Genomic DNA, 23,438 nt, shown 5'->3' with positions numbered 1-23,438 from the left:
GCCAGCGATTCAGCATACAAATCATGCGCTTTGCGCTGGTTTTCATTCCCTCAGACACCTTTTTTTTTTTTTTTTTTAAACTCCTTGGACAGTGTTTCTCCACACCTGGCTTCTCTTCTCAGGGCAGGCACTCCTGGGAGGAGAGCGGAGTGAGCTGTGACATGTGCTGAGCCCCCACGGTGGGCAAGGGCTTGGCCCTCACGCATGCTCTGTCACTTAACCCATGCGACCTTGAGAAGTGGGCATTGTCCGAATCCCACACATGCCGTTTTGAGCAAGGAAGCCCTGGGACCCCCGTCTAACAAGTGACAGAAGCGACTTAAATCATTTTGCCCAAATCTGCAACGTCCATTCTTTCTGTCTGCCTTCGCCTGTCCCCAGTTCCAGCACAGCCTTCCGAATCAGATGAGGAGGTGGTGGCAGGGTGATGCCTGTGTGTGTTCCTTTTCCTTTGGAAGCCATATGTGTGCTTCCTCACCCAGTCAGAACAACCAGGTTGTTCTGAGGACCTACTGTGCACCGGGGACGCCTTGTCTCTCTCCAGGCTGCAGGTGCCATGAGGACATGCCCACTTTGCTCTCTCCAGGACCAGCACACAGTAGGCTGGGTCAGCCCTTGTCAGATGAAGGGTGGGGCTCAGACTCAACCTCTGTCCGGGAGAGGGAGCAGAGAAGAGGCAGGCTGGTTGGAGTAGCTGCAGAGCCGTGAGCAGTGCATTTAAGGAGGAGGGAGCACTGGGCAGGGAAGGGGGCTCCGGAAGATGCTCAGAGGCCACAGTGGCTTCTGCTTGAGCCCTGACTTCAGGCAGATGCCCACTTGGTTTCTGGCTTCCTCCATTCAGCACCTCAAACTTCACAGAGATTTTATTCTCCCAACTCTCCTGTCCGGGGAGTCTCGGGGAATGCTGCAAGAACACTGTAAATCTTTCTCTGCTCATTTTCTCAGAAACTGTTTCTAAAAGCAGGATTTTGGAGAGCCGCCATCGTCTTGTTATCCCTCCACCGAGGACTGGCATTTAGCTGTGGAATTGAGGGGCCCTCCCAGCTCCTCCTGCCTCCTCTGAGAGAGGTTCAGAGGTCAGAGGGTCTAGCCCTGTGACCAGCGGCCCTGCCCAGCCAGTTCCCCACTGTGTTTGAAAGCCCTACCTTGGCGCCTTTTGTCTGGCGAGAGAGCTAGGGGGTCAGGAGAACCCAGTGCTTCGCAGATTCAGGCAAGCTTGGGGGAACTGGAGAGCTAAGCGCTGCCCTCCCCTTTGAGGTGCATTTCTGATACTGAATGCAGTCCACCTTTGTTCTGGAACATTCACAAAATATTGAGAAACAGGAAGCACAAAATAATAATCACCCACAATCCTGCCACTCAGAGAGAAGCACTGCTGGCATCTGGGCACATTACTTCTCAGTTTCACTTCTTTTCTTTTCCTGTGTGATTTTTTTTTTTCTCTTAACATAACTGAGATCACACTGCAAGACATGATTAATATCCTTTTGACCCCACTTAGCATTAGAATATATCACACATCCATGGCATTACAAATGCTTTGGAGTGATTATGAAATGCTATTTTACGGAGCGTGAACGTTCCCATGTGTAGGTACTATCATTGACTCAGAAGTCCCTGGTTTGGGGGTGTGTTTGGCTGTTAGTCCCAGTGCTGAGCAACCAAATACAGGGCTTCACTTCAGCACAGGTGCATCTTGGGAAGCATCATGGCCGCGCCCAGGGCACAGAGTTTGTGTAGGTTCACCTCTCCCTGGGGTTGTTCCATCCCCACACTGGAAAGCATCAAGTGGAGGTGTTAGCCACCCTCAAAATTAGTTGCTCTATGAAAGGAACCCCTGACTAGCTGTGTGGGCAGGTTATTTCCCACCTTTTCTTGGACTGAGTCATGGAGCCCCTCCCCCACAAGAATGGCTTCCATGAGGATTTCAGGAGATGAAGCCTCAGGTACAGAGCGGAATGTCTCATACCTACAGGCCCTTTCTAATCATTAAGCTACCATTATAATCAGTATTTTTGTCTTGGCTCTGTGGTCTAGTGTTTTATGGGGGTTGCCAAAAGCACCCCTACTTTCCAGGCTCATGGGTTCAGCATAGGGTTGTACTTGTGGCTGAGATTTGTTACAGCGACCGGATACCCAGCGCAGTGCGCACCTGGCAGTGTCTCCAGGAAGCCAGGCACAGGCTTCCGGGTCTTGACACAGGGAGAGCTAGGTTCCTCCAGCACTGAGTTGTGACAACAAGTGTGTGAAATGCCCATGAGAGACTCACCAGGGGTCTTTAATTGGGGGCTGGTCACGTAGGCACCGCTGCCTGTACGTGTGGGTACCCGTTCCAGACCCCCACGTGCTTTGCACCAATAGTCCAGGCAGGGTGAGCCGCCTTGCTCAGTTAAGGAATGCTGGAAACACTCAGAATCCAGGTTCCCGGAGGCCAGCCAGCAGGCCTTCGTAAGGATGCAGTTGTAGGTCTGCTCTGTTAACTCTTTTTCTGCACAGATCGTCTAAGAGGGCCTACTTTTTATGTCTGGACCATTTCAGGATGGGAGGTGGGACAAATGTCCTCATTTCCAAGGACACACCTAGGAAAGGGAAGAGACTGAGGGGCTGGTCTCCTCCTCCATGTGTGGCCTCCTGAGAGGAAACAAGTTGTGGCTACGGGAGTGGGTCCCTCCCTGTCCTCTTTCCTGCTGACTGTGTATCTCTCTCTCTCTCTCTCTTTCTAGGCTCTCAAGGGCTCCAAGAAGCTGGTGCTGTCAGTGTACTCAGCGGGGCGCATCCCCGGGGGCTATGTCACCAACCACATCTACACCTGGGTGGACCCCCAGGGCCGCAGCATCTCCCCACCCTCGGGCCTGCCCCAGCCCCACGGCAGTGCCCTGCGGCAGCACGAGGGTGACCGGAGGAGCACCCTACACCTCCTGCAGGGCGGGGATGAGAAAAAGGTGAGCTGCCTGGCCGTAGCCGGTACCTTCTTGGGAGGGGGAGTGGGGCTGGGGGAGGTGGCTGTCGAGACCCCATCCTCCTTGCCAGACCCAGATCAGGGAAGCTTCTTAGAGCCTGGAAGAAGGGCCTTGGTTCTGTCGGGACTCTGGCCTTCATCTCTCTCTCTCTCAAGTCCCTGCTGAAGGGTTTTCTTTTCTTTTCTTTTTGTCCTATGCACTATATACCACGATTCGCACTAAGCTACTGTAATAAAAAAGGCCCAAATTCTGTGACTTGAATATGCTAGGTTATCTGCCCCTCACACAGCAGAGTAGAGGAGAGCATCTAGACAGGTGGAACAGCTCTGCTCTCCATCCACCATCCTCTGGGATTCTGCCTCCTTATGGTTGAAGCCTAGTCCCCATCTAGCCCCTCGAAAAGTGGAAGAGAGAAAGCTCAGACGATTTACCCTAGAGATGATTTGACCTCTCAGTGGTCCAGACCCCGGTGCGTGGCCACACGCAGCGGCCAGGATTCCAGGCTCCCCAGGGAACCTTTTGCAGAGTGGGTCTTAGGTGGTAAGGAACAGAAGCCAGAAACTGGTCCTGCTCACCTTCCACAGTCAGCATTTACCGGAAGGGTGTGGGCAGCCCCAGAATTGAAGCTGAGGAACTCGGCATGCAGCCCCCAGGGAGAAAGGGATCCCCACATTTCCCATTCTCGGCATCCTTCCTCTCAAGATTCATATTCCAGGGAGGGAGCGCCTGACTGGCTGATAGGGAGGTGCCCTTTGATTGACAGAAACGCCAAGACTGTGGCTAGTGGGGGAGGGGTTGTAGCCCAAAGCACCACGGGGTATTGTAACCTGAGGAAGAAGAGGGGGGCCAGAGACATTAATAGCTTCCCCCATAGAGGCTTCCCCCTCCCCCAGGACTGTGACGGTTTCTTTAAAACACTTAGAAAGAACTGAGGGATGGTCCCCCGGATGTTTTAAGGTTCACTCTGGGTGCTGTTTGCATTGCGCCCTGTGGTTGCTCCTAGGACCAAGAACGTAATTCCTGCAAACAGCTCTCTGGTGTTTTAAGACCTGACACAGCTTAGGGCTCTGAGCCAAGCGCCATCCCTCTGGAGACTCTTTCTCAGCTCTCCTTTCCTGTCGATAAGACCATAACATTTATTTAATGTGTTTTGTGTTCTTTGCTCAAATGTCAATATGCAGGAAGCGGCAGAGATGGCAGTAGCGTCTGTGCCAGGCGAGAGGCGGCAGGATAGCTACTTAGTTTCCACCATCAGAGCCTGCCTGGGCATCCTCAGCACAGCCAGGGCTGAGAGGTCACCCCCTCCCCGCCAGACGATGGTGCTCTCCTGCCATCGTGAGCAAGCAGCCCAGGCTGTGCCATCGAGTAGTCATTTTCAAGGATTGGGCAGAGAACTTGCTTTATCTGTTTCTCAAGCCCTTCCCTCTGGAGGTAATTATGATCAGGGAAAGCTCACCATGTGCTGGCTCTGGGCTGACAGCATCCTACTGAATCCCCGGAGCTGCCCTGCGGGGTAGGGGTCCTTATGTACATTGGCAGGCGTGAGATCCAAGACTCAGGGCGCTGTGGCAACCAGGACCCACTGAGTGAGTCGGCCCGTACGTTGTGAGCACCTGTGGTGTGCCTGACACTGTTATGGGAGGTGAGGATAGAGAAGCGGACAAGAGACATGAGGCCCTGCTCTGGGGAAGCTTCCAGTGAGTTTGGGAGTCGTAGGATGAATGAGACAATAATCCAGAAGCAAGCATAAGTGAACAAGATAATTAAGGTGGTGAAGATGGATGGAAGGAAATAGAAAGAAGGATGAAAGGGGAGTTCCTGCCCATCGTGGCGCAGTGGTTAATGAATCCAACTAGGAACCATGAGGTTGCGGGTTCGATCCCTGGCCTTGCTTAGTGGGTTGGGGATCCGGCATTGCCGTGAGCTGTGGTGTGGGTTGCAGACGTGGCTTGGATCCCATGTTGCTGTGGCTCTGGTGTAGGCCGGCGGCTACAGCTCCGACCCCTAGCCTAGGAACCTCTATATGCCGCGGGATCGGCTCTAGAAAGACAAAAAGAAAAAAAAGAAAGAAGGATAGAAGGTGATGGACAGGGAAGCACTGCTTCAGATGAGGTGGGAAGGGAGGGCCTCTCGGAGGAGGTGGCTTCTGAGCTGAAACCAAGAGAAGAAGCTGGTGCTTGCATGTACCACTCTGGGCGCTGAAAACGCCAGGCAGCAAGGACAGCACATGCAAAGGCCCTGAGAATCATGCTCAGGAGAGGACCTGGGTACCTCAGGTGGCAGAAGATACCCTGGGCCGTCCCAGGGAGGCCGTCACAGATTTTACAGCTCCGATTTCTATGCCGCCCCATCCCTCCGCCGCCTGGTTCAGTGCGGAGCCCCCATTTTCCCGGAAAATGTCTTCGGACCCTTCCTCTGTCTCTCTGGGCCGCTTGTCTTCTCTCCAGCAGTCTAGTCTCATCTCTGTTCACACAGTCTGGGCTTTCCATGCTAAACTTCAGAAATTCTAACTTCCATCCCGGTGGGGACACACCTTCTAGGGAAATGAGTTCTCGGGGCATTTGTGATGTAAAAATCACATGGAGCCACGTTACCCTTGAGAACCCCCTGAACGGTCCGCTGGAGCTGGTTCTGGTTCTGCAGCCCTTGCTCGTCATGTTCTTTTTCACACTGAAGTGTGAGAACCATCCTGTGAGGCGGGAGGAAGAAACAGACGGGAAGAATGTATGTAGTAGCTTCTCTGGGAATCAGGCCTGTCTGATTTCAGTGACGTCCGGTCACTGTCATGTCCTCAGAGATGCAGAGTTGTTCATTGTTCCAGCTTCCCATTCTGTGCTAACTGCCCCTCTCACCTCTGTCATCCAGGGGTAGTCTCTGTATGTGGGGGTTAGATGGGAGAGTGTCAATGTGGAAGGGAGAGTAAGAAGACGCTGGAGCCAGGATTCAAATCCTGGATCTACCACTTGCCCGCTGTGTGACCTTGGATAAGTTATATAACCTCTCTGAGCCTCGATCTCCTCTTCTATAAGATGGAGGCAATGGTAGGGCCTACTCTACCCACCGCAGTGTAAGGCTCTTGGTTCTATGCGCTGGTACACCCATAGTGCCTGGATCAGCGCCCGGCACAGCGTAAGTGCTCAGTAAGTATTTATTACATGATAACTGAATTTAAGTGCAGGATTCAACATTCCTTACTGCCCCCTCCCCACCCGGGTCACTGGCCCATGAGCAAGTGGGCAGCTCCTTTCGGTTTCTCGGTCCCACGGCCCCACTCCAGGCTGAGCAGTCAGACCCTCTGCAGCAGCGGCTGCTCCCCCAAGCTCATGACTTTAGCAGCCACAGAGACCAGGTGGGACCTGCCCTTTGGCTCAGGCTGGGACCCAGTTTGGTATGAAAGGTGAGGAGGATTTGGGACTGGATCTGAAGTCTGGTGCATAAGAAAAACTGACCATTCTCCTCCTGTGTTTCTGCTTTATAGCCACACTCACAATGCTTCTGACACCAGACATGTGGAGATTTTTCCTACTAAGCAGTTCTCTGTGACACCAGCTAGGTGTCCTACGATTTAACTCAATTCGGACATACCTAGAGATAGTGTCCAATCCCACAGATCAAAGAACAGCCTCCATGCTGCCTCTACTTCAGATGCCCCTTGTAAGTCCAGGTTGTCACCTGTGCTTGCGACCAGTCAGCTCCAACTCAGAGGTTCCCATGAGCCCATCTCAGCTTCAATTCATTTGCTGAAGCCACTCCCAGAACTCAGGAAAACAGTTTACTTACTGTTTACCAGTTTATTATATGGATATGATGAAGGATACAGGTGAACATCCAGATGGAAGAGATGCATAGGGCGGGGCGTGTGGGAGGGGGCGCGGAGCTTGTCTGCCCCCTCCCCATGTTTCCACCTGTTCACCCACCCCGCAGCTCTCAGAACCCCATGCTTCCTCACGTAGGCATGATTGGTTTCCAGCCCCTCTTGCTGCTCTGGAGACTGGGGGTGGGGCTGAAAATTCCAAGCATTTCATTATGGCTTGATCTTTCTGCTGACCAGCCACTTTCCAGGAGGCCACTCAAAGCCACCCCATTAGAGCAAAAGATGCTCCTAATGGACTTATCACCGAGGGATTTACAGAGGTTTCTGGAGTTCGGTGCTGGAAATGGGGGCAAAGACAAAATATATGTTTCTTTTTTTTTTTTTTTTCTTGTCTTTTTGCCATTTTCTTGGGCCGCTCTCGCGGCATATGGAGGTTCCCAGGCTGGGGGTTGAATATCGGAGCTGTAGCCGCCGGCCTGCACCAGAGCCACAGTAACACAGGATCTGAGCCGCGTCTGTGATCTACTCCACAGCTCAGGGCAACGCCGGATCCTTAAACCACTGAGCAAGGCCAGGGATCGAACCCACAACCTCATAGTTCCTAGTTGGATTTGTTAACCACTGCGCCACAATGGGAACTCCAAAAATGTATGTTTCTTAGTATAAATCACAGTCTCAGATCTGGAGTCAGAACTCCATGACTTGTGACCTTACGTGAGTCACTTCAGCTTCCCCAGCCATGACCTGGGCATGGTCGCGGCAGCCACATGGGGCCATTTCAAGAATCAGTAAATCATGTGCACAGAGAATAGTGCCTGGTTTGCTGGCCTCTCTGCCCCTCAGGACCCTGAGGCCCCCGGGGGTGGGCCTTTCTCGGGTCCTGACCTGGCACTGAGTGTGCACCTAGTGGGTGCACCCTATGTTTGCGGAATGAAGGGCTGCTGAAGCGACACTGCTGTGGCCCCTCAGGATGGATGGCAGGGCAGGAGACCCCCAGGGAAGACAGGAGACCCCTGGGGTGGCAGGTGGTGGGGCCCTGAGACTGGACTCAGCGTGGACCCTCAGGAGGGAGGATGGAAGACGAGGGAGCTGGGGGGAGACCACGCGGCCTGACAGGCCCCCTGATTGAAGCACGGAAAGTCAAGGGTGGCTGGTGGAGGCCGAGAAAGCCCATGGTCCCTGTGGTGTGAAGAACACGTGAAAACCTGGAGTGTCTAGGGTGTTAGCATCAAGAGGTCCCTAGAGGCCATCTCCTCAGCGCATTCCTTTTACTGCCCTTGTCCCTGTGACCCAGGGAGGGAGGCCTTGCCCAGGTCGGTCAGCTAGTCAGAGGCAGAGCTGGGACCAAAACAGGAATGTTCTAGGGGATCTTGCAAGCCCGAATTGGTGTGCCCTGCAGGGTGCGGGAGGGGGCCCTGCAGCCTGCTGCCCCGTGGAGTTCATGGTGTCCCCCAGGCCCTCGAGCGCTGTCTCCTCTCCCTCCCGCAGGTGAACCTGTTGCTGGGGGACGGCCGGTCCCTGGGCCTCACCATCCGAGGGGGAGCTGAGTATGGCCTGGGCATTTATGTCACTGGCGTGGACCCGGGCTCGGAAGCAGAAAGCAGCGGGCTCAAGGTGAGGGGCCCCTGGCTCTGGGAGGCGGGGATGGGGCGCCGGGCTGCATCCTGCGGGGGAGGGAGGGAGAGACCTGAGTGTGGAGCTCCGGGCAGCTGATTTCAACAGGACGTCCAGCAGAGCAGTGGGCACCCACCCTCAGGACCGGCCCCAGATTCTGCTTCAGAGCTCCGAGCGAGCAGCAGGAGCCGTCCTCCCCAACTCCTGCGCCCCAAGTCCTCCTAGCAGGAGGGCAGGCCAGCCTCCCACGTGCTGCTGGGCAGCAGGCCAGCCTGAGCCCTTCATGGCTGCTGTTTTGCAGACACTGCTGATGGCCGGCCACCGCCCTGACTTCAGGGTTTATAGTGGTCCCTGGAGAGGGAAGAGGAGAGAAAGCTGTGGGCTGGGGTGGGGTTGCATTGGACAGCCTCAGGGCTGACGTTTCATCCAGGGCAACTGGCAGTTAGCTCTCATTTTAAAGAGGGCTAACCGTGTGCCTGGCATTGGTGATTGACTTCACACACACCATCTCGTTGAACCTCATTGCTACTCTGTCCAGTAGGCTGTTGTTATGCCTCGCATTTTCCAGTTGGGGAAACTGAAGCATGGAGAGGTTAAACACACTTGCCCAAGGTCATGCAGCTTGGATTGCAGAGCAAGATTTGAGCCCAACAGTCTTAATTGCCCAGCCCATGGTCTTAACTGCTAGCTACACTGTGTCCTCTGCTGGGGAGGGCCAGGAACTGGCTCTCAGCTTTGAGGGAGGTGACAGTGAGTGAAGCAGACTGCCCACAAGGACACAAACCACCTAGATAAACGGTGTTTTGGATTAAAAACCCGATGGCAGAGATGCCACGGCAGCGGTGACCCTGGGTATAGGTGGCATTTGAGCCAGGTCCTGGGGGATAAGAGAGGTTGATGGGTAAAGGGCTGGGCTGCAGGGCTGTCTGGCTGAAGGAGCCATGTGGCTTGACTGTGTGTGACTAGGTGGGCAGCAAGCCACACGTGAGGCTGGGGGAAGAAGGTGTGAGATGAGATTGTCCTCCTAACAAAGTGCCTTGAGTGCCTCACTGACCGAGAGGGAGCTATTCTCCATGCGGACAAGGAGGGTCACAGCAGATCAGAGTGGCAGTCAGGAGATTCCATGCTCCGCCGCGCCTGCCCCCCCTCCACCTCTAGCCACATCATGAAGGTAACCCCCCCGTCCCAGCCACTTCACGAGGGTAAAGCTGGAATGGCAGAGAACCTGGGATGCGGCTGGTGGCGAGGGCGGGGCGGTGGGGGGGGGGGGGCGAATGATTGGATCCAGATCCCAGCTTTGCTGCTTTAGCTTTAGTGGCTGTGTGACCTTGGAGAGTTCCTCTGCCTCTCGAGCTTCCCTGCCTTTTCCCAGATCGTAGTAATATATGGCATCTCTTTCTCAGGAAGACTAAAAAGATAAAATGAGGGACAAGCTGACAGTGACATTAACAATAAAGGGTAAATGGATTGAGTGTCTATGTTATGGACTGAATGTGTTCCTTCCAAATTCACCCGTTGAAACCCTAACCCCCAACCTGATGGTTTAAGGACGTGGAGCCTTGGGGGATGAATAGGTCACGAAGGTTGAGTCTCATGAATAGGATTCATGTTCTTAGAAAAAGGACCCCAGGGAGTTCCTGTCGTGGCGCAGTGGTTAACGATCCGACTAGGAACCGTGAGGTTGTGGGTTAAAGGATCTGGTGTTGCTGTGAGCTGTGGTGTAGGTTGCAGACGCGGCTCGGATCCTGTGTTGTTATGGCTCTGGTGTAGGCCAGCAGCTACAGCTCCGATTAGACCCCTGGCCTGGGAACCTCCATGTACCACAGGTGCAGCCCTCGAAAAGGCAAAAAGACAAAATAAATAAATAAATAATAATATTAATAATAAAATTGGTTGAAATTTGTTGCCTACCAAACATGTATTTAAAAGACACAAAGATATGGGTAAAATAAAATGGTTAAAAAAAAAAAAAAAAAAAAAAGAAGAGAAAAAGGACCCCGGAGAGCTCCCTAGTTCTCTTTCCCCTTTGGGAGGATGCAATGAGAAGCTGGCAGTCTGCACCCCAGAAGAGGGTGCTCACCAGAACCCTGCCACACTAGTACCCCTACCTGAGACCCCCAGCCTCCAGAACTACAAGGTATAAACGTCTGCTGTTTATGAGCTCCCGGTCTGTGGTGCTTCGTTATACAGCCCAGACTGACGGAAGCAATCTGCTCCTTTCCCAAGCACTTTATGGCATAAAAATGACCTAAACCCCACAACACTCTTGGGAAAGCTGTTCTTCTGTCACCAGTTTTACAGGCACAGTATCTGAGGCTCAGAGAGATGCATGGCTAGTTAGAGGCAAAGCCAGGATTCCCATCCAGGAATCGGGATTCTGGCTTTAGACCTATGCTTATAACCAGGCCAGCCGGGCAGGTAGATGCTCCACAAGTGTGGATTGGGTCTAGGTGATTCTGAGATGCCCTGGGTCTCCAGCTTGCTCTGCTCTCAGCAGGTGAAAATGATACCTCACCGGGACTCCTAAAGCAAACAGTCTCATGGAATTCTATATGCAGATAAATTTGTTGTTTTGTATTTTATTTTATTTATTTTGTTTTTTAGGGCCACACCTATGGCATATGGAAGTTTCCAGGCTAGGGGTCAAATTAGAGCTACAGCTACCAGCCACAGCCACAGCAATGCAGAATCTGAGCCACGTCTATGACCTACACTGCAGCTCATGGCAGTGCTGGATTCTTAACCCACTGAGCGTGGCCAGGAATTGAAGTCGCATCCTCATGGATATGAGTTGGGTTCATAATCCACTAAACCACAGCATTTTTTTTTTTTTTTGTCTTTTTGCCATTTCTTGGGCCACTCCCGCGGCACATGGAGGTTCCCAGGCTAGGGGTCAAATCGGAGCTGTAGCCACTGGCCTACGCCAGAGCCACAGCAACGTGGGATCCGAGCCATGTCTGTAACCTACACCACAGCTCACGGCAACGCCGGATCGTTAACCCGCTGAGCAAGGGCAGGGACCGAACCTGCAACCTCATGGTTCCTAGTCGGATTCGTTAACCACTGCGCCACGACGGGAACTCCATGTTTTGTATTTTAGATTTACTGAAAAGTTGCAAAGAGATTACCCATTTATCTTTCACTCAGCTTCCTTTAATGTTAACATTTTATATAATGTAGTGCATTTGTCAAGACTAAGAAAGTAACATTGGTAGGATACTGTTTTAAACAAACTACAGACTTTGTTCAGAGTTCATCAGTTTTCCCCCTCATGCTCCTTTTCTGTTCTAGGATACAGTCCAGTTCAGCCTAGCACATTGTGTTAAACTTGTATGCAGTTTTAATCCCATTTATTTTCCCCCAAATTTAAGAAAAGACTGAAGTCATTTTCTGAACACAGAGTAAGATTTAAAAAAAAAAAAACGAATAAGTAAGGAGCCAGGGAGGAAGAAAACTGGAGGCAGAGGAAAAAGCCAAAGCCAAAGTGAGAGTTTGTCCCAGGGTAGTCATTGTGTGGGGTCTGCAAACACAGCTACAGGCAGCACACAGATTTGGCTCTGAGCTTCCTGGCAGCCAACACAAAGAGGGAAGTGGGTCAGTGACATTTATAAGATAAAAACAGACCAGCTGTGCTGGAGAAGCCTTGTTATTCCTCTTTCTGAGACCTGAGAGCAGTTTTCCTCTGGCCCCTCTTAGAGAGGATGTTGTGTGACACGTCTTCAGTGACTGGAAATGTATGAACAGGTTCTATACTTTATTGGTTTTGAACACATTCTTATTGAATCCATGATAAGAGAAAGAGAGAGGGAGCATGTGAGAGAGATGACATGCTGCGTTCTGGCCAGAGAGGATTGAGCATCTCTCTCTCTTTGTCTCTCTCTTTATCCCCTCTGATTCCTGACAGGTGGTAGCTTTGTTCTCATGTTATCCATTTATTGAGTAGTTACTATGTCAGGTACTGTGCTAAGTGTTTCACACTATCTTACTAATTTTTGCAAGAGTGTGTGAAAAAGGGAAGTCTTTATCCTCCTTTGACAGGTGGCAGATTCAGGAGCAATGGTAAGCAGCTGGCCCAAGTTAGGAAGTGCTAGACTTGAACTCACACCTGTGTGCTCCAAGTCTATATTCTTTTGTGTGTGTGTGTGTGTGTGTGTGTGTGTGTGTCTTTTTGCCTTTTCTAGGGCTGCTCCCACGGCATATGGAGGTTCCCAGGCCAGGGGTCGAATTGGAGCTGTAGCCGCCAGCCAACACCAGAGCCACAGCAACTCAGGATCCGAGCCATGTCTGCAACCTACACCACAGCTCACGGCAATGCTGGATCCTTAACCCACTGCGCAAGGCCAGGGATTGAACTCACAACCTCATGGTTCCTAGTTGGACTCGTTAACCACTGAGCCACGATGGGAGCTCCTCCAAGTCCATATTCTTAACCACTCTATTCCACCGCTTCTCAGTAATAATGTAGATGGTACTGTCTCCGGCTTACACTTGAAGAAATGGAGGCTTATGCAGAAAAAGGCCAAATTATTTCTAATGTCAGAGCTGGGCTTTGAACCCAGGGCTGACAGAGCCAAGGGTTGCCCCGTGTAGAGGGGAACAGAAGTCCTAGGACCCGCCCTGACCGGCCGTGTGAAGGTGGGTGTGTCCCCTCCATCCCTGGGCCTCGCTCTCCCAGCTTGGACAGTGAGCCCTCGAACAGCTGGGCAGGTGCATCATACAGGGCATGTGATGCACCCAAGACCATGCAGCCACCAATAGATGATGCTTGAGACCTTCAGTTATGAATACGGAAGGATGTCTGTGGTGTGTTGTTAGGTGGGAAACAGGCTGCCAAACTGGCTATCTATCAGGATCGCATGCGTACTGTTTATGTATGTAAAACTATGCCCGGAGAAACATCTACCGTGACACCTGCTGGAATGTCAGCAGTGGCTATCCCGTGGTGGTAAAGCAATGGATGATTTTTGTTTTATTCTTTACATCCTTCCATGGTGTCTGAATGGAGCAAATCCTACTTTTATAATCATGGAAACAGCAGCAATAAAGCGATTTCCATTTTGAAACAAGGCAGAGGGAGAATATTCCATAGAAATTTTTCTGTTACTTTAGTCTGCTTCTCAGCGGCAGGCAATCAGAGGCTTTATTTGCTCGTAAAATGCCTGCCTTCAGAAGTGTCCTTTGCATCTTCGGATCCCACTGCAGTAAAGCATTTTATATTCCCTGCACTATTTTACTTTCCCCTCCAAGGTCCCTTGCATAGGCTAACACCTGCCTACATTCACTGAGGCGTCCAGGACTGATTAATTCTGTTTATCGCCAGTGCACTTTCCGTGGAATTAGGCATATTGAAATGGAATAAAGGGGCTTGGTTGTGTGGGTGGTGGAGCCAAGAACAGGCTTTGTTTGTAAATAGGGCTCCTTGGCACTGCACCGAGCTTCCCTGGGGTCACAGTGCTCCTCGTGCCTGGCTTCCAGCCGCCCCCTTAGATCCTGAGGGTCCCTGTGAGTCCAGCCAACACTGCTGGGAGGAGAAGCTCCTCAGAGGAGGTCAGGCGCTTCCCAGCATTTACCCTGCGGGCAGCTGCGTGGAACTTGGAACTGCCCCACCCTCCTGGCAGGGGCTGACTCCCCCCTTTGGCATTTATCTCTAGGCCTCTCTTATTTATTCCTCTGCACCTGCCTCCAGAAAACCCCACCAAAGCATGGGCCATAAAAACTTGTTTGTTCCTTTAAGGGCAGCCAGAATTGACTGGCATTTAAAAATAATAATAATGGTAGCAGTTGCTCTTTATTAACCAGTTATTATGAATCAGGCGCTGTGGTAAATGCTTTGGACACACTCATTTAATCCTCCCAATAGCCCTACAGTGGGCATTGCTAGTGCCATTTAATAGATAAGCAACTGAGGCTCAGAGATGTACAGTACCTTGCTCGGGCTCACACAGGGCTCCAGCCCTAGCCCTTCAGGCCCTCCGAAGGCCTCGTGCTTTGCTCCAGGTTAACCCTAACCTCCCTAGTCCCCTAACTTGGCCAAAGAGCAAAAGAATGCAGAGAGAGGAAACAAAGGGCATTTAGTCTTCTTAGAAATCACCAAGCTCCCGAAGCCCAGAGTGGTTGCACCTGGTCCCTCCTGGCACCACGGCCGTCACCATCGAGGTCCTCCCAGGGTGGGGGCCCATTTTGTTTCTACTTATGGGAGCCAGGTTGCCATCCTGGCTGGGGTTCCCTGGGGGCAGGATCTCTGTTTCCCTGAATGCTCCACTCTTGGGGTCACCACTCTCTGCTTGTGGCCTTGGGGCCATCCAGGGAATGTCTGCTGCAGGTTCAGTGTCTCGGTGGCATGGAGAGGAACTGCTGCTTTGCAGACCTGCCGTGTGAGTTGGGCTCTGTCCGGAGCCCATGCTGTGTGTCAGCGAAATTGGAGAAACCAGCTGGGCAGGGCTGCTCCTCTGTGAATTGGCTTTTGCCAGGGTCTGTTCTCCCAACCAGTCCTCTCTTGACTGAGCCTGGGACAGCATCCTTCACAGAGCTCCTGCCAAGCAGTGGGATTCCCATGTGTCATCTCTGACCCTCACCGCAGTTCCGTGAGGAACTTGTCATCCTACTGTAACTTGGGATTATTTGTTAATAATTGTCTCTTCTAAAGAAAAAAAAAAAGAAAAAAGAAAAAGGAAGAAAATCACCTGGATACCCATCAATGAGAGATATTAAATACATTTTGGGACATGAAACTATTGCAGCATTAAGGTTCAAAAAAAATCAGTGATGGGAGGACATTTCCACGGCATCTAATTAAATGAGAAAAGCAAGATGCAGAGGACTGCATAGTATATCCCATTCTGTAAAGCAAACAATGACAGAAACCCTCTGTGTGTGTGTGTGTGTGTGTGTGTGTGTGTGTGCGTGTGCACGTGCGCTTTGCAAATATGTACGTGTAAGCAATCTCCTAAGTGTGAAAAAATGTTGCCACAAATGCAGATATGTTTTACTGATTGTGCTGAGGAGGGGAGAGTGGGAGAAAGAAGGGAGACCATAAAGAAAATCAGAAAGTGTTGATTTGGGGGAATAAAATAGCACATGTAAAAAAAAAATAATAATAATTGTCTCTTCTCCCAGATCCCTGCAGCTTGGGGCAGAGACTGGGTGTTCTTTACAGACTGCATCTCCCAGCCCAAGACAGTGCTGCCTGGCACACAGTAGGTGCCTGGAATGAAGGAATGAGTGGCTGTGGCCAAGGCAGGTCCAAGCCAGGTCTTTTTGACTCCAAAGCTCCAGTCTTGACCACTGCTTCATTTGCATTCTGGCCTGAACACAGCACAGCTGGCCTTTTTGTTGAAGGAATGAATCCTGCTAAGGGTTAGTGGTTTTTACACCTACCTGGGATGGAACCGAGCAATCAGTCAGACCCTTTCCCCTAGAGATGCCTGCTTTCGTGTTAAAGAAGCTGAGTGGTGGTTATGGCCCGCTTTGAGGTTTGCTCATCAAAGGCGCCCATGGACATGGAGTTCCACCCTTAGCTCTTCCCTGATGGAGAGTAGGTGGCAGGAAACCATCCATAAGCACAGATCACAGCCTCCAGCCCTCCTAGTTTACACATGAGGAGACTGAGGACCAGAGGTAGGAGGACTGGCTGAGGATCTTAGAGAGGTGGGTCCAGGTGTCTGGACTCCCCACATGGAGCCCTAGACAGAACCCCTCCATCATCTAGCACTTCAACTTTTCCTGCTGATTCTGTCTTCATGCATCCCCAAAATAGTTCTGCTGGGAGAGAGTAAGCCTGGCATATTCCCCAAGGCTCACGGTCTGTGTATTCTTGGTGGGAAAAGGGTGTGGCTACTACATAATTATTTAGTAAGGAGCCTTTAAAAATATTTTATCTGTGATTATGGTTGATTTTACAGCAGTCCTAATGAAGGTGAAAAAAATATATTTATATTTATATAATTCTTTTTTTTTTTTTTTTGGTCTTTTTGCCATTTCTTGGGCTGCTCCCACTGCAGATGGAGGTTCCCAGGCTAGGGGTCGAATCAGAGCTGTAGCCACCAGCCTACGCCAGAGCCACAGCAACGTGGGATCTGAGCCGCGTCTGCGACCTACACCACAGCTCACGGCAACGCCAGATCTTTAACCCACTGAGCAAGGGCAGGGACCGAACCCGCAACCTCATGGTTCCTAGTTGGATTTGTTAACCACTGCGCCACCATGGGAACTCCTATATAATTCTTAACAGTAAGAAAAAACTTAGATAATAAGGACATGTTACATGCAACTCCCTGCCTATAGATTCCACAACTTAGATGAAGAAACCAAGTTTTTGAAAGACACAAACCATTAACACTCAAGAAAGAAAAATAGATAACCTGAAAGTTCTACATATGTTGTCAAAGAAATTGAATTTTTAGTTAAAAACTGTCCAGATGCTTCCACTAATGAACTCTTCCAGATAGTTAAGAAATATTACATAATCTCTTCCTGGAAATAAGATGAGAGATTATTTTCTAACTCATTTTATGAGACCAGCATTATAAAGTACAAAGAGCAAACAAACACATTTCAAGAAAAGAAAACTATAGGTCGCTATTCTTCATGAACATAGATGTGAAAATCCTCAACAAAATTTTAGCAGAGCAAATCCAGCAAGTCTATGAAAAGGATAGTATACTGCAACCAAGTGGGTTTTATCCAAGGAATGCAAGGCTGGTTTGACATTTGAAAAGCAATGCTACTGAGGAAAATCACGTGATCAAAAAAAAAGCATTTAACAGAGTTCCCCTTGTGGCGCAGTGGAAACGAATCCAACTAGGAACCATGAGGTTGCAGGTTCGATCCCTGGCCTTGCTCAGTGGGATAAGGATCTAGCGTTGCTGTGAGCTGTGGTGTAGGCGGCAGATGCGGCTCGGATCTGGTGTTGCTGTGGCTATGGCATGGGCCGGCAGCTGTAGCTCCAATTGGACCCCTAGCCTGGGAACCTCCATATGCGACGGGTGCAGCCCTAAAAAGCAAAAAACAAACAAACAAAATCAATATATATTTATGATAAAAACTTTAATCAAAATAGTAATCAAAAGGAAATTCCTTAACTTGATGAAGGGCATCTTCACAAACTTATAGATAACATATTTAACGGTGAAAACCAAATGGTTTCCTCTAAGATTGGAATTAAGGCTGAAATGCCTTTTTCACCACTCCTATTCAGTATTATACTAGAAGTTGGTGCAATTAGTCAACAGAAAGAAAGAAAAGGCATACAAATCTGAAAAGAAGAAATAAAAACTCTATGTACAGAGACTGATCATCTGCAAAGAATATTCCAAAGAATCTACAAAAAAGCTCCTAGAACTAATAAATAAGCTTCACAAGGTGGAGGGATACAAAGTCGGCATACAAAAGTCAATACATTTCTCTATGCTAACAATGCGTAGCTGCAATTCAACATTAATAAAAACAATACGGTTTAGTGTAGCCATAAGTAACAAAATATGTGCAGTATTTGTATGCTACAAACTCCAAAAAAGACCTAAACGAATAGAGATATCTACTGTGTCCATGGATAAGAAAACTCAATCTTATTAAGACATCGAATTTCCCGAATTTGATCTAGACCCAACATAATCCCGATTCCAGTCCCACAGGAATTTTTGTAGATATTTACAACATGATTGTTCATTTTGTAGCGGGAAAGCAAAGAAACTAAAGGAGCTAAAACAATTCTGAAACGAAAGAGCACTGTTAGAGGACTTAGCACCTGATTTCAAGATTTACTATATTGGAGTTCCCTTTGTGGCTCAGTGGTCATGAACCCGACTAGGATCCATGAGGATGCAGTTTCAATCCCTGGCCTCGCTTAGCCAGTTAAGGATCCGGTGTTGCCATGAACCGTGGCGTAGGCTGCAGATGCAGCTCAGATCCCATGTTGCTGTGGCTGTAGTGTAGACTGGCAGCGGTAGCTCGGATTCATCCCCTAGCCTGGGAACCTCCATATGCCACAGGTGAGGCCCTAAAAAGCAAAAAAATAAACAACAAAACCCAAAAAATTTACTATAAAACTTCTCCAATAGAGAAGATGGTGTGGTATTAGTGAAAGCATAGACACATAGATCAGTGCAACAGAGAGTCCAAAAGTAAACCCCACTCAAACATACTCACCTGACTGTTGACAAAAGCACAGTGATAATTCAATGACGAAAGGATAGTCCTCTCAACAAATGGTGTTGGAGCAATTGGACAGCGACACGCACACAAACACAAGTGAACTTCAACCTTAACCTCACGCCTTCTATAAAAATTACCTCAAAATATAGGACATAGACCTAAAAGTAAATTATAAAACTGCACTACTTCTACAGTAAATTATAAAACTGCACTACTTCTAATACACAGAAGAAAATCTGTGCAACCTTGTGTCAGGCAAAGCCTTTTTAGATATGACACCAAAAAAGAAGAGCCCGTAGGAGGAAAAAAATTGACAAAATGGACTCAATGAAAATCAGTAGCTCTGCTCTGCTAAAGACAGTTTTAAGAGAATGAAAAGACATACCACAGACATGGAGAAGTCATATTTCCCAGTCACCTTTCTGACAAAGAACTTGTACGAAGAAGTATTTTTAAAAAACTCTCAAAGTAGGCAAAAGAACTGGGAAATGGTTTTGTATGGAAAACTGATTTCATGTAGTGACGGATGCATGAGTCTGGGCACTGGTCAAAACCTACATGGCGGAGTTCCTGTTGTGGCGCAGTGGAAACGAATCTGACTGGGAACCATGAGGTTGCAGGTTCGATCCCTGGCCTCGCTCAGTCGGCTAAGGATCTGGCATTGCTGTGGCGGTGGTGTAGGCCAGCAGCTACAGCTCTGATTAGACCCCTAGCTGGGAACCTCCACATGCCGCAGGTGTAGCCCTAAAAAGACAAAAAAACCGAAAACCAAAAAAACCCCAAACCCATTTGGCTATACTCGCAGAGTGAATTTTGCTGTATATAATTAAAAAAAAAAAAATCAACTCAGTTGTGGGGAGATAGATAGATAGAGTGCAGACTGAGCCAAAGGAAGACAAAGAATCTAACGGGATTACAGATGCTTCCTGTAACCACTCTGACGGGATGGAGGAGGAAGGGGCTGACTTAGTGATTTTTGGAAGATGTTGTTTCAACAGATACTATAAGACAAAGACAGGAGAACTGTGTGTAGATACTGTGCTTCAGTTGGAAAATTTCTTTTTCTCAGAGGAATATGGATTAGGAATTCTGAAACTGCTTCATTTGTTTAAAGTGTTTTAGACAGGAAGAGCCAGGTTCCTCACTCTCAGAGAAAGTTCCAAGGAAGGAAAGGGGAAAATAGAAAATAGAATAAACCCTGTGGTGCTGAACTCATCAGAGGTATCAGTATGGACTCATTTACAAACAAGAACAGAATACACTCACACATACACACACCAATAAATAGAGAAATCAAATTCAAATATAGGGCTCACCTCTGCTGCCAGCTGGATGGCTAAGCACAGAAGTCAGAATGACTCAGAGTGGTAACATGGTTTTGAAAATTTTACATTGAGAAAGGCTTTGTCCACCTTTCTGTGCCTCCACATCCAGCGCTCTTTCCACTCCCAAGGACAGCAAATAATCTTTGCGCCAGTGCCATTTCATAAGTGAGGCTGCAGAAGTGTTTGCACTTGTGCCTGTGCAACTGGGTTCTGCAGAAAGAACACTGAGCTAAGCTCCGCCTCCCATAGTGGTGTCTGCTGTGGGCAGGGAGGGGGCCTGGGGCCCAGATGATTGGATGTTTGCCATCTCCACATGAGAGCACGGGCCTCGATCAACTTTTAAGATTATTCAAATAAGAATTTATGACTAAACCTGTACTTCAGCAAGAAAGTTTTATTTTGGGGAAAACTGACAATAATAGCAGTGACAACCACCTCTCATACCTACTGTGTGCCCAGCACTGAGAGTCATGACCAAGCAGTGTCACATGGTGGCTGAATGCAGACACTTGGGAGTCAAAATTACCAACTGTATGGCTCTCTCCTTGGACTCTGGTTCCCCACGTGTAGCGCTGGGAAAATAATACGTTTAGAAACTGTGAGGATGTAGCCAGAGAATTTCTATAAAGCACGTAAGACAGATGAAAGTACTCAAAATACACTGACTTAAAAACAATTATTTCTGGTTTTCAGCATAACCCATAAGGTAAATAGCATTGCTTCTGTTTGTGGGTGAGAAAACTGAGGCTCAGAAAGTGGAAGTGACTGGCCCAAGGTCATGTGCCAGGAAGGGGCTGGTCAAGGTCGCAGGCCTCCGGCTCTCTGCTCCGTCACCCAGCCATGCGGTTTCCACGGAGGGGCCTGCCTCCCGGTGAAGGCTCAGTCTGGCGTTGCCCCTCCAGGACAGAGTAAACCAGCCTGTTCCCTTCAATTCCTCCCTGGCCCGCCAGCCCTGGCCCCGCACAGAGCCTGCTTGCGAGGAATCACGGCAGAGCAGCCCCTGATTGCCTGGGGCCTTGCAAATCCCCCAGCTCTTTCAGCAGGAGATAGGAAAACAGCTTTCACAGCATTGCCAAGCTCCAGCTTGGAGGACTGGCCTTGCCTCCCTCCCGGAGCCCCTTGCTGGAACAGGGCCTTCTCGGCTGAGCCTTTTCCTAGGGGCTGCCTCTCCCTCTCCCGAGGTGCAGTGTCCACCCCTCTCTCCTGGGCAGGAGTCCCCAAGCTATGAGCCTCTGAGTAGGCATCTTGCTTCCCTTCTAGGGACTGTGGGGGAGGAGTTGTGCTTCCTGTGGATTCCAGGCTCTTTAAAAATAATAAAAATAACCATACCAGCACCACCACTCTGTGTCCCAGGTACCATATTGTCAGGACACAATGAGCTAATGCAGGAACAGCCCCCGTGCCTGGCACAGGACAAGCTCCCCCCACACGGTAGCTCTGGGTGTGTGAGCGATCTTCAGTATCCACACGAGCCTGGTCTGGTCCTTGATGGCATCTGAGACTCTCAGGTAGCTGATGCATCTGCACTGATGATGAACATCTTTGTCGAGAAGCCTGATGGTAATTTCTTTTCCTGAGAATCCCAGCGCATGCTGGGCAACAGTTTTAGCCTCTTCCCCCCGACTGTGTCACGTCCTTAGTCCTTCCATAGCCCGCTCTCTCTGCCGGGTCTGTGAACTGGCCTCTGAATGCGGATATCATAAAGTGCAAACGTTCAAGTTGCTTCATCCTACCTCCTGGCTTTTACAGGGGCCCTTGCTAGGGTAGTAATTGCTCCCAGGCAGGCTACTGCTGAAAAGAGTAACACTTAGTTTCTGCAGGGAGGCCACTGGGAGCAGGAGCCCAGCTGTGTCTTGCCCTGGTCCTGGGAAAAAGTGAAAGTGTTCACTCAGGTGCCCACGGCCCCTGTGAACTGTGCTGTCCCCAGGAAGAAGGCGGTCAGTAGGGGCTGCCTTTCCTTCTCATCTCCCAAGTGGCCGAGGCAAGGGGCTCCATTGCTGCGAGGCCGTGGACCAGCACAGAAGGGTCATCATTTGCCCTCTGGCTCCATATGTGGCTGTGCCAAGTTCAATGCCCTTGGCATCGAGGATGTGCATGGTTTGCTGGATCTGAGGCCGGCCTGTTCTCCCGTTTGATAAAGGAAGCAGTGGCCAGCGAGCATTTCCTCAGCCCCTGCTGTGGGATAGGGCACACGTGATGGGCTTCGAGAGAGGTCAGTAACCATGCTGGGCTGTGCTTCAGGCACTTGGCCGTGCACAGGAATCATCTGGGATCGTGTCAAGTGCAGATTATGATTCAGCAGGTGCTGCAATTATCATGACTGCACAAACTCCCAACACCAAGAGGTGAGCAGTAGCCACAGATTCTGCTCAGCCTTGCGGGTCAGGAGGTGTCCAGGGCACAGCAGGGCGGCCTGTCTCTGCCCCCTGACGCCTCGGGCCGCAGCTGGAAGTCTCCGTCTGGACACTGGAGCCATCGGGAGGCTCATTTTGTCTCCTGTCTGGAGGCTGGTGTTGGCTGCTGGCTGTGGGCCTGGCTCTTCCCTGCATACGGCCTCCCTGGGATGTCTCCTCACAGAGCTAGTTTGACCTTCTTCTAAGTGTAGTGGCTCAGAAGGAGGTCCCGAGGGCACCAGTTCTAGGAGAGAGGCAGGTAGAGCTGTATTCTTTTTCTGACTCAGTCTCAGAAGGTAGGTTCCAGGGGTGGGGGACTAACTATTGCTCCCTGCATAGGTTTCCTAGGGCTGTTGTAACAAATGTTCATCACAACTGTAGTACCTTTAAAACAATGTAAATTTGGAGTTCCCGTCTTGGTGCAGTGGTTAACGAATCCGACTAGGAACCATGAGGTTGGGGGTTCGGTCCCTGTCCTTGCTCAGTGGGTTAAAGATCCGGTGTTGCTGTGAGCTGTGGTGTAGGTCACAGATGCGGCTCGGATCCCGCGTTGCTGTGGCTCTGGCGTAGGCCGGTGGCTGCAGCTCCGATTGGATCCCTAGCCTGGGAACCTCCATATGCCGCGGGAGCAGCCCAAGAAAAGGCAAAAAGACAAAACAAAACAAAACAAAAACAATGTAAATTTATTCTCCACAAATCAAGGTGTCCACAAGGTCCCACTCCCTCCAAAGGTCCTAGAGGAAATCTGTCTTTGTTTTTTCTAGCTTCTGGTGTTCCTGGTGGTCCCTGGCTTGTGGCAGCAAAACTCCATGGTCTGCCTCCACGTTCACTTGGTCTTCTTCCCTGCATCTCTCTGGTCTCACATCTCCCTCTCCTTCCTCTTCTGTGGATACCAGTCATTGGATTGACCTGGACAGAACTTTTTCAAGGGGCACATCCCCCTACAACACCTCCTGAGGAGGGGTGGCAGGGTTAGAGGAGAGCCGATGAGACTTCGATTCTGCGTTTCTCCTAAGCTCCCAGATTGTTGATCCTGCTGGACCGCAGATAGTGTTCTCAAATCTCAGTCTGTGGAAGCAGAGGGAGCGGTAAAGAGCAGACTAGGGACCTTTTTTTTTTTTTTTTTTTTTGTCTTTTTGCGGCATATGGAGGTTCCTAGGCTAGGGGTCCAATCGGAGCT

General features: G+C 50.0%; 1 protein-coding gene across 7 annotated transcripts in view; it reads left to right on the top strand.

Moving 5' to 3' along the window:
* WHRN (whirlin) overlaps positions 1–23,438 on the top strand; it is an 85,936-nt gene that overhangs the window by 22,333 nt on the left and 40,165 nt on the right. For 4 of the 7 annotated variants that reach the window (XM_021068007.2, XM_021067997.2, XM_021067991.2 and 1 more), the window contains exons 2-3: positions 2,724–2,942; positions 8,263–8,388. In XM_021068007.2, the coding sequence (XP_020923666.2) occupies positions 2,724–2,942; positions 8,263–8,388 (345 nt within the window). The remainder of the gene's footprint in view (positions 1–2,723; positions 2,943–8,262; positions 8,389–23,438) is intronic. The other 3 variants (XM_085019361.1, XM_085019359.1, XM_021068016.2) reach the window with 1 other exon arrangement.

The sequence above is a fragment of the Sus scrofa genome, chromosome 1 (genome assembly GCF_054392235.1).
Source record: "Sus scrofa isolate SSC_HxYL_T2T_F1_AM1 chromosome 1, Sscrofa_HxYL_maternal_Yorkshire_Landrace_v2.0, whole genome shotgun sequence".
Classification (NCBI taxonomy): Eukaryota; Metazoa; Chordata; class Mammalia; order Artiodactyla; family Suidae; genus Sus; species Sus scrofa.
This window is presented reverse-complemented; position numbering and strand designations above follow the sequence as displayed.